A 12,244-nucleotide genomic window follows, 5' to 3' on the forward strand; every position below is an offset into this window, starting at 1 on the left:
CAAACACATGGGTGAATTATTTAGTACCAGTATAATCATAAACATAGTAGCTAAATATATACTGCCCATACGGGGTATGATGTACAGTATATATGATACAACTAGAGCAGGGAAGAACATACAAAGAAGAAACAGGATCACAGTGTAGCTACATCCACAGCCAACTTAAATTCACAGTGGGTAGAACACCCATACAGTACAATATAAAGTACAAACACAACCACAACCACACTGTCTCAACACACACACAACCACACTGTCTCAACAAACACACAACCACACTGTCTTAACACACACACAACCACACTGTCTCAACACAACCACAACCACACTGTCTCAAAACAACCACACTGTCTCAACACAACCACAACCACTCTGTCTAAACACAACCACACTGTCTCAACACAACCACAACCACACTGTCTCAACACACACAACCACACTGTCTCAACACAACCACAACCACACTGTCTCAACACAACCACAACCACACTGTCTCAACACAACCACAACCACACTGTCTCAACACACACACAACCACACTGTCTCAACACACACACAACCACACTGTCTCAACACAACCACAACCACACTGTCTCAACACACACACAACCACACTGTCTCAACAAACACACAACCACACTGTCTCAACACAACCACAACCACACTGTCTAAAAACAACCACACTGTCTCAACACAACCACAACCACTCTGTCTAAACACAACCACACTGTCTCAACACAACCACAACCACACTGTCTTAACACAACCACACTGTCTCAACACAACCACAACCACACTGTCTCAACACAACCACAGCCACTCTCTCTAAACACAACCACACTGTCTCAACACAACCACAACCACACTGTCTCAACACAATCACACTATCTTAACACAACCACACTGTCTCAACACAACCACAGCCACTCTCTCTAAACACAACCACACTGTCTGAACTCACACACAACCACAATGTCTCAACACACACACAACCACACTGTCTCAACAAACACACAACCACAATGTCTCAACACAACCACACTGTCTCAACACAACCACAACCACTCTGTCTAAACACAACCACACTGTCTCAACTCACACACAACCACACTGTCTCAACAAAACCACAACCACACTGTCTCAACACACACACACACACACACACACACACACACACACACACACACACACACACACACACACACACACACACACACACACACACAACCACAACCGTCTCAACACACACACACACACACAACCACACTGTCTCAACACACACACAACCACACTGTCTCAACAAACACACAACCACACTGTCTCAACACAACCACAACCACTCTGTCTAAACACAACCACACTGTCTCAACTCACACACAACCACACTGTCTCAACAAAACCACAACCACACTGTCTCAACACACACACACACACACACACACACACATACAACCACAACCGTCTCAACACACACACACACACACACACACACACACACACACACACACACACACACACACACACACACACACACACACACACACACACACACACAACCACACTGTCTCAACACACACACACACACATACAACCACAACCGTCTCAACACACACACACACAACTACAGTCTCAACACAACCACAACCACACTGTCTCAACACAACCACTCTGTCTAAACACACACAGACAACTACACTGTCTCAACACAAACACAACCACACTGTCTCAACACAACCCCACTGTCTCAACACACAGCCACAACCACACTGTCTCAACACAACCCCACTGTCTCAACACACAGCCACACTGTCTCAACACAACCCCACTGTCTCAACACACAGCCACACTGTCTCAACACAAACCCACTGTCTCAACACACAGCCACCCTGTCTCAACACAACCCCACTGTCTCAACACACAGCCACACTGTCTCAACACAACTACACTGTCTCAACACAACCACAATCACACTGTCTCAACACACACACAACCACAACCACACTGTCTCAACACACACACACACAACCCCAGTGTCAACACACACACAACCACAGTCTCAACACACACACAAACACAGTCTCAACACACACACACACACTGTCTCAACAAATCCACAATCACACTGTCTCAACACAACCACACTGTCTCAACACACACACCCACACTGTCTCAACACACAGACAACCACACTGTCTCAACACACAGACAACCACACTGTCTCAACACACACACAACCACACTGTCTCAACACAACCACACTGTCTCAACACACACACCCACACTGTCTCAACACACAAACAACCACACTGTCTCAACACACACACAACCACACTGTCTCAACACAACCACAACCACACTGTCTCAACACACACACACACAACCACAACACACTGTCTCAACACAACCACACTGTCTCAGCACGCACACAACCACACTGTCTCAACAACCACAACCACAATGTCTCAACAACCACAATCACACTGTCTCAACACAACCACAATCACACTGTCTCAACAACCACAACCACAATGTCTCAACAACCACAATCACACTGTCTCAACACAACCACAATCACAATGTCTCAACAACCACAATCACACTGTCTCAACAACCACAATCACACTGTCTCAACAACCACAACCACAATGTCTCAACAACCACAATCACACTGTCTCAACAACCACAATCACACTGTCTCAACAACCACAACCACACTGTCTCAATAACCACACTGCCATAACACACTGCCACCTCAAGGGTGCCATTTGGGACGCAGAGGCGAGAGGACATTAGAAAAAAAGCACAGCTGAGGACGTATGATTAAACTCTACTGTTCTACATGACTGGAACCTCTCTCTCTCTTCTCTCTTTCTCTTCTCTCTCTCTTCTCTCTCTCTTCTCTCTCTATATCTTCTCTCTCTCTCTTCTCTATCTCTCTTCTCTCTCTCTCTTTTCTCTATCTTCTCTCTCTTTTCTCTCTCTCTCTATATCTTCTCTCAATTAAATTTTTTTTTTTTCAATTCAATTGACTTTATTGACATGGCAAGTTCATTATTACTTACATTGTCAAAGTATACATATCGAAAAATAAAAAAAATATATATTTATATATAAATAAATGGTGGGACCAACAGTAATAATAATAGTAGTAGTGGACATGGGATTACCATTAACAACAACTACAACAACAATATTAATCAGAACAACAATACATTAAATCAATGGTAGTAGACCAGTGTCAATATGACTTGAGAAGACATATGACCTGGTATGAAAGACAAAACAAAACTAAGCTAAATGGGAAATATTATCAACATTACTTTGCATTTTTCACTGGCTGTCCCTCAGGTTGTGGCAGGAGGACACATATTTGGCTGCCAAAACTGCACATTTTGGCTTTTCACCCAATAAATATTAGATTTTATCTTCATCTTTTATAGTTTCAAATTCTTTGTATTGAGTTATAATTTTGGGAAAGAAATATGCTCTTAGGTCTGAGTATTTGTCACAGTGTAGTAGGAAATGTACCTCTGTCTCTACCTCTCCCCTGGAGCAGAGTGAGCACAGCCTGTCCTCTCTGGGCAGCCAGGTTTGTCTGTGACGACCGGTCTCTATAGCCAGACTGTGCTCACTGAGTCTGTACCTAGTCAATGTTTTCCTCAGTTTTTGGTCAGATAGTCTGCCACCATGTACTGTCTGTTTAGAGCCAAATAGCATTGAAGTTTACTTTGATTTTTTGTGGTGTCTTTCCAATAGGTTATATATTTTTATTTTTGTTTTGTGATGATTTGGTTGGGCCAGATTTTCTGAGGGCTGTCCCGAGGCTCTATGGGGTTGGTTTGGGTTGGTGAACTGAGCCTCAGAACCAGCTGGCTGAGGGGACTCTTCTCTGGTTTCATCTCTTGACATTGTAGAGCTGTGTGATGGAATGTTTTGGGGTCACTTGTTTTTAGATGGTTGTAAAATTTGATGGCTCTTTTTTCTATTCGAATGAGGAGGGGGTATTGGCCCAATTCTGCCCTACATGCGTTATTTGGAGTTTTTCTTTGTACTTGCAATACAGTCTTGCAAAACTCTGCATGCAATATTTCAATTGGATGTTTGTCCCATTTGGTGAATTCATTATTAGACAGTGGACCCCATACTTCACTGCCATATAGAGCAATTGGTTCTATAACTGATTGAAAAATTTTGAGCCAGATTCTAATTGGAATTTCAATTTTGATGTTCCTTTTAATGGCATAGAATGCTCTTCTTGCTTTGTCTCTCAGCTCATTCACAGCCATGTGAAAGCTACCTGTGTTGCTGATATTTAGTCCTAGATATGTGTAGTTTTTGGTGTGTTCTAATAGAACTGTGTCCAAATAGAATTTATATTTGTCATCCTTATTTCCCGACCTTTTTTGGAATATCATTATATTTGTTTTTTTTAGGTTAACGGTCAGAGCCCAGGTCTGACAGAACCTGTGAAGACGATCTAGGTGCTGCTGTAACCCCTCTTTAGTGGGAGACAGCAGCACCAGGTCATCTGCGTACAGCAGACACTTGATTTCAGTGTTGTGTAGGGTGATACCAGATGCTGCCGATTCTTCTAATGTTTTTGCCAATTCATTAATGTAGATGTTAAATAATGTTGGACTTATTGGGCAGCCCTGTTTCACTCCCCGCCCCTGAGAGAAGAAGTCTGTTTGCTTGTTGCCAATTTTAACCGCACATTTGTTTTTAGTGTACATTGATTTAATAAAATCATATGTTTTCCCTCCAATACCACTTTCTATTAGTTTATAAAAAAGACCTTCGTGCCAAATTGAATCAAATGCTTTCTTGAAATCTACAAAACACGAGTAGATTTTGCCTTTGTTTTGGTTAACTTGTTTATCAATTAGAGTGTGGAGGGTGTAAATGTGGTCCGTTGTACGATAATTTTTTAGAAATCCAATCTGGCTTCTGCTCAGGACGTTGTGTTCGTCAAGGAAATGATGTAGTCTGCTATTTATAATACTGCAGAGAATTTTCCCCAAGTTGCTGTTAACGCAAATTCCTCTGTAATTATTTGGGTCAAATTTGTCTCCATTTTTATAGATTGGTGTGATCAATCCCTGGTTCCAAATATCGGGGAAAATACCTGCAGTGAGGATAATGTTGAAGAGTTTGAGTATAGCCAATTTGAATTTGTGGTCTGTATATTTGATCATTTCATTTAAAATACCATCAGCACCACAGGCCTTTTTGGGTTGGAGATTGCATAGTTTTTCCAATAATTCTTCTTCTGTAATTGGGGTATCTACAGGATTCTGATAGTCTTTGACTGCTAATTCAAGGATTTGTAATTTTTCTTGTATATCTTTTTGTTCTGGGCTCTTTGTTATATTGCTGTAGAGGTTTGCAAAGTGATTTCTCCACATATCCCCATTTTGGATAGCCAATTCTTCATGATGAGGTTTGTTTAATTTATTCCAATTCTCCCAGAAGTGGTTTGATTCTATGGATTCCTCAATTCCAACCAGCTGATTTCTAATGTGACGTTCCTTTTTTGTTCTTAGGGTGCGTTTGTATTGCTTCAGTGTTTCCCCATATTGAAGGCGTATATTTTTGTTGTCTGGTTCTCTGTGTTTTTGATTAGATATATTTCTCAATGACTTTCTTAGATTTTTGCAATCATTATCAAACCATTTTTCATTATCTGTTATTTTTGGTTTGCTCTTATGCTTCTTTAGATTAGCCAGGAGGCTAATTTGTCAAATATAAAGTTTATGTTCCTAACGGCCAAATTTACACCTTCATTGCTGAAGGAGAATGTTAAGGCTAAAAAGTTGTCCAGGAGAGATTGTATTTTTTGGCTACTAATTGCTTTTTGGTAGATGTCTGTACTGTTTGCACTCCATCTATAGGCTTGTTTAGTACCATGTAATTTATTGGGCCGTGATGCTTCATGGTTGGGTTCTGCTCTTCTCAGATACACTGTAATTTTACTGTGGTCTGAGAGAGGTGTTAGTGGGCTGACTGTGAAGGCTCTGAGAGACTCTGGGTTTAGGTCGGTGAGGAAGTAGTCTACAGTGCTGCTGCCAAGGGATGAGCTGTAGGTGTACCTACCAAAAGAGTCTCCTCTCAGCCTGCCATTGACTATGTACAGACCCAGTGTTCGACAGAGCCTCAGGAGCTGTACTCCGTTTTTGTTTTTCACTTTGTCATAGTTGTTTCTGTGGGGGTATGTGGGAAGGGAAAGGTTGTTGCTTCCTTCCTCTCTCTCTCTTCTCTCTCTCTCTTCTCTATCTCTCTTCTCTCTCTCTTTTCTCTCTATCTTCTCTCTCTTCTCTATCTCTCTCTATATCTTCTCTCTCTCTCTTCTCTATCTCTCTTCTCTATCACTCTTCTCTCTCTCTTTTCTCTCTCTATCTTCATCTCTCTTCTCTCTCTCTCTCTTCTCTCTCTCTCTCTTCTCTCTCTCTCTTCTCTCTCTCTCTCTCTTCTCTCTCTCTCTTCTCTCTCTCTCTTCTCTCTCTCTCTTCTCTCTCTCAAAATGTATTGGTCTCTCTATATTTCTCTGCATCATATATCCTCTTCTCTCTCTTACTATCTGTCGTCTTTTCGGTACCTCTATCGTTCTCTATCTCCCTCTCACAAACCTAATCCCTCTAGTGGGTGGCAGGTAGTTTACAGGTTAAAAGTGTTGGGCCAGTAAAGAAATATATGCCGAAGTGCCCTTGAGCAAGGTACTTAACCCTTATTGCTCCTGTAAGTCGCCCTGGATAAGAGCATCTGCTAAAATGTAAATGTAGTGCTTTTCTCCCTCTCTCTTCCCCTCTGTCTCTCTCCTTCCACCTCAACAACAAACTCTGAAAGCCTAACATGAACCTCTAAACGTGTAGAGAGAAGGCAGAGCAAACACAAACCGACACTCACAACAAAACCAAACTCCCTGCTTGAGCTACAGTGTTAACATTTTAGGATCCTTCGCTAAGTAGGTGGAAAGAAACAGGCTTTATAGACAGCTTAACACTGAGTTGTTTTCATGCCACTATACAGTACATGAACCATAAGGTATGTATTAAGTTATAGGTGTGGTTTCAGCTCCGTCTCCTGGATAATTTTTTAACACTTGAAAAATGATCAATAGTCTGAAGACTACTAGAAGGGGCTATGACGAGTGTCCCATCACTCAAAATCTGTACCTTCACTGGAGACGAGGACAAATGTAGAGAAAGACTCTAGAGCCTCCACACTTGCAGTCCAATAATCTGCCATTACCCCTCAAATCTTCACATTTGAAAGAAGGGATGATGAAGGGAAGGAAGAGAGAGAAGGAAAAAAAACAAGAGTGTGGAACATAAAGCCGGGACACGTTAATAGCTCGTGTTGTTAACAACTTAGGGAATAAGGGACTTTGTTGTGTAGAGGTAGAATTATTACGGGAAATCGGCTGTTTGGCTGGAGAGAGAGAGGAGGAAAGGGGGGAAGAGAGCAAAGAGAAGGGGATAAGTAGAGGGAGTAGGAGAAGAGGGGAGAATAGAACATGGATGAAAGAGGAGGAGGAAGAGGAGAGGGAAGAGGAAGCAGAGGAGAAGAGGGAGAAGGCAGGGAGCGAAGAGAGATGGAAGGAGAGGAATGAAGGGAAAAGGATGGAGAGGGAGGAGAAGAGAGGAGGATAGGGAATAGGATGAGGAGGAGGACAAATGAAGGTAAGGGAGTATGAGGAGTAAGAGGAGGAGAAATGAAGGTAAGGGAGTATGAGGAGTAAGAGGAGGAGAAATGAAGGTAAGGGAGTATGAGGAGTAAGAGGAGGAGAAATGAAGGTAAGGGAGTATGAGGAGTAAGAGGAGGAGAAATGAAGGTAAGGGAGTATGAGGAGTAAGAGGAGGAGAAATGAAGGTAAGGGAGTATGAGGAGTAAGAGGAGGAGAAATGAAGGTAAGGGAGTATGAGGAGTAAGAGGAGGAGAAATGAAGGTAAGGGAGTATGAGGAGTAAGAGGAGGAGAAATGAAGGTAAGGGAGTATGAGGAGTAAGAGGAGGAGAAATGCTCTAGCTTAAGACTCCCTGCACTAAATCCCTTCTAGAGGCTCAGGCGGGAGCTGTTGAAGCAGGGAGCCGCCAAATAGATCATATTTACACTTTGGATATGGCTGCCGCTGAGCACAACAAACCTCAAATATGTCAATAGAAGGATCCGTAATAGTAAGCAATTACTAATTAATAATGAATGCGTTGTTCCTCTGGGTCGGCATGGAAACTCCCACCGCCAGCCTTCCACCAAAGCTCTGCTACTGGAACAGTAAAATCCAGGATTGCATCCCAAAGACCACCCTATTCCCTATATAGTGCACTACTTTTTTACCTGGGCCCATAGCGCACTATGTAGGGAATAGTGTGCAATTTGGGATGCACACCGCTTTAGCGCAACCGCTCCAACAGAAGAGCATGAAAAGTGCACTAGTGCATTTTTAGAGTGGTTTGACCCTTCATTCATCCCAGGTTTAGTCTCATTGAGATCAAATATGTTTCGCAAGAGAGATATAGTTGACTGATTTTGTTTCTTGCATGTAATCTATTACAATGGTGTTAATAAACTGTTGATTCAAACGTGTATGACAATGAAGTGAGCTCCAGGTCTGGCATGCTAGTTGGTTTTGGAGCTTGCATAGCCTACAGAGCATCCAGAATGTTTGCTAAGTAAATCTACTACGTCAGAACTTAGTACTTAAATCTTCTATAGCAGAGTTGGACAACTTTGATGGGGTGGGGGCCACAAAAAATCTGAATTCATCATGAGGGCACGCAGTGTCAGTAATTTGACCATGATTACTACAAGTTTAGATAGCTGGCTAGGCTAACTTACCAATCTAAAAAATATAGCTGACCTGGCTAATTGAGTGACTGTCAATGACTGACATAAGAGAAAAACTGCTGATGCACAACCACATTTTTAAGATTGCACCTTGTGTTTGCATCTTGTGAATTGATCCACAGGCCTACAAAAGTGCCTGCCAGCTGCCCCTCTCTGCTCTATAGGAAAGCGAAGAATTGCCAAAGACAACTCTGAGGAGGGCAACATGTCTTTGTTTGTGGCATCAAACAACTTCCTATCGAGAGCAGATACTTAAATCCTCTTCATCCAATTAGCTTTTCCCGTTTGCTTCACTGGCAAACAACAAAAGCCACAAATGGCCCTATTTCTCATGACAGCCCCTGACAAATTCTGAGGCCTGTGTGTGTGTGCACCCATGTGTGTGTGTGTGTGTGTTCGCGCATGCAAATGTGCGTATGCACAGTTATGCACATGCTCATTTAAAAAAAAATCTCTACACGTTTACTTCTACATGCATAACAGTGACCTTTTGTGTGTCTCCCCTTGCGCCCCCCAGCTCCCTCCTCACCTTTGACCCATGGGGTTGTAGATCTCGTTGCTCTGGCACCCGCTAATGGTGATTGGGTCAAAGAACTGGAAGGAGCGCAGGCCCACGCCAGAGATGGCCACCAGGTGGGAGCGGAACTGGACCAGGATGGCCTTGGTGCGGTAGAAGGCCACGCTCAGGTCATGGCTCACTGGGATTACCAGGGGGTTGGTCCTGCAAGTCAGACGCCAATCACCTAGAAGGAGGGAACAGGGAGAAGGATGGGGGGAAGGAGAGAGACAGAGAAAGGAGGGACCAAGAGGGATGTGGGAAGTTAGAGAAATAGCTCATGTGGGATTCTTAAGAGATCTTTCCACGCTTCCACAGTTCCATAGGTTGTATCTACAGACCTAAGCTGTGGATGACCTCCTTGGTGTCCACCAGTTGAACGGTGATGTTGCACTGTGTCTGGTCGATGTAGCCTGTCCCGTCTGCAGCTAGGTGGATTATCACAGCAGCAGCCACCATGGGGTGGGAAAAGTAGGCCTGGGTGAGAAGGGAACACTCACATTTAGAGCCCTAAACTCTCAACACATTCATATAGGGTATATTACTAACTGGAGATATGTTTATGTAACTTCAGCTTTTGCGTAAATCTTCAAAATAAATATTTGAATCCACAGGGGTCAGTCTCAGCCTTTGCCCACCCATATCCCATGACTCCTGACCTCTAACCTATGGCCTGTGACCTACCTTGAGCCAGTACTGGGGGTACCAGGAGGACTGCTGGGCCTCTCTGCAGGGGAACCAGGCGTACTGGGAAACCCCGTCAGACAGGTCAAACACCTTGGACTGGCATGTCTGATAACACACACAGAGAGACAGAGACAGAGAGACAGAGAGACACAGAGACACAGAGAGACAGAGAGACAGAGACACAGAGACACAGAGAGACAGAGAGACAGAGAGACAGAGAGACAGAGAGACAGAGAGAGAAATTAAGATTCATAGTGACACCAAATCTTTTTGCAACATTTGTACATAGAATTTGCACACATTTCGTGGAAACAAAATGTTTCTGATAATGTCAGATAATCTTTGCTTCTTTTTCTGAAACAAGATAGTTCATTTTCAGATTATGAACCAAATCAATGTGAATTGGCATCATTCGAAAGTGTATTTTTCTGATTCTTGTGTTATTTTGTTGCCTTGAAGGTTGAGATGTGTTCAAAGCCCTGCCAACAGGGCCATTCCTGGAGTTACGTAATAGTGTGAGGAAGTTGTAGGGAAAACAAGGCTGAGTTGATACGGCACACATGGAAGGGCAGTGTAACACGCTAAGTAAGTTAACGGCGTGAAAAAACAGGCAGTCTGGGGAGAGGGGCGCTTCAGTTCCTCTCTCTTTCTTTCTCTCTAAATATCTCACTCTCCATTACTCCTTTTCATCTTTCACTCCACCACTCGTTTGTTCTCTCTCCCCAATCCCCTCTCTCTATCTCTCCACTCTCTCTATCCATCCCACCTCTAACGCTTCTATCTTTAATGTTTTTCAGACTCAGAACCAGAGAGCCAGATGTCAACTCCTGAACACTTCCATGCCTCTATCTGACAGCACTACTTCATCCTCTGTATGAGGGCTGCTTAGTTAGGGACAGGCATAGATGGAAGGCTGTTTGTGTTGTTTTCTGTCTCTCTTCACAGGAGAGAGGTTATCTGTGACCAGTAGAAGCTGGTGAACCATGTTAGAGATAGCAATGGGAAAGGGGTATTTAATTATTATTATTTTTAACCTTTATTTAACTAGGCAAGTCAGTTAAGAACAAATTCTTATTTACAATGACGCCTACCCCAGCCAAACCTGGACGACGCTGGGCCAATTGTGCACCGCACTACGGGACTCCCTATCACGTCTGGATGTGATACAGCCTGGAATCGAACCAGGGACTGTAGTGGCAACCTCTTGCACTGAGATGCAGTACCTTAGACCACTGTGCCACCCATGAGCCAAGGTAGGCATACCTGCATTAGTTAGTTGTACAACTGAATGCATTCCACTGAAATGTGTCTTCCACATTTAACCCAACCCCTCTGAAGCAGAGAGGTGCGGGGGACTGCCTTAATCGACATCCACGTCATCCGCACCCAGGGAACAGTGGGTTTACTGGGGCAGAATGACATATTTTTACTTTGTCATCTCAGGATTCGATCCAGCAACCTTTTGGTTACTGGCCCAACGCTCCTACCCGCCAGGCTACCTGCCTACCTGGGGGGAGAGTGTACAGACACAGGCACAAGGACAGACAGTTTCGCCCGTTGCCTGATGCCAGTGAAATCAGACACCTGTAACCAGAGACGTCCACCCAGAGCTAGACGAACCAGACGCAGTGGTGGAAACTACCCAGAAGCTCTTGAAGTAATCTATCTGTCTCCTGGATCTGCCGAGGTGACAGGTATGGATAGGCAGAGGAGGGAGCTGAGGTGACGAAGACCCAGCTACCTGTGGTATCTGTTGTTGTTTGGTGATATTCTTCATGGTGCTTCCCTCTCAATGCACTGGGGTACTGCTGATGTCTTGTGTTGAGAGTTGCTATGGCTCCTCACCCTACTGCAGACTGAAGCGGCGAGTGAATATTGCACAGGTGACAGCCAACCAATGACTTATTTATGTAAACACAGGTAGCACTGAGTCGTCGTCCCCCACCCCCCTCTGTGTTTTTATAACACCCCGCAGTTTTCGACAGACAGAGCTAGCACACTGTAATTGCACGTCAAGCTTGCCCTCTAGCAAACACCTATAAAGAGCAATGCCGGTAGGAGAGTTCATCAGCCTCCAAAGTTCTGTTACTCCCCAGCCTCCTCCTGTACAATGGCAAGAGTCAGACTAGTCCAAGTAAGATTGGTCATTCATTTG

At 43.7% G+C, this 12,244-nt stretch overlaps 1 protein-coding gene across 1 annotated transcript in view; it reads right to left on the minus strand.

Moving 5' to 3' along the window:
* Nucleotides 1-12,244, minus strand: part of LOC139544610 (pappalysin-1-like) — a 96,355-nt gene that overhangs the window by 17,528 nt on the left and 66,583 nt on the right. Inside the window, exons 11-13 of the mRNA XM_071351938.1 lie at nucleotides 10,087-10,194; nucleotides 9,744-9,879; nucleotides 9,376-9,589 (exon numbers count right to left, since the gene is read on the minus strand). Coding sequence (XP_071208039.1) covers nucleotides 9,376-9,589; nucleotides 9,744-9,879; nucleotides 10,087-10,194 — 458 coding nt within the window. The remainder of the gene's footprint in view (nucleotides 1-9,375; nucleotides 9,590-9,743; nucleotides 9,880-10,086; nucleotides 10,195-12,244) is intronic.

Source organism: Salvelinus alpinus, chromosome 18 (assembly GCF_045679555.1).
Source record: "Salvelinus alpinus chromosome 18, SLU_Salpinus.1, whole genome shotgun sequence".
NCBI classification, from domain to species: Eukaryota; Metazoa; Chordata; class Actinopteri; order Salmoniformes; family Salmonidae; genus Salvelinus; species Salvelinus alpinus.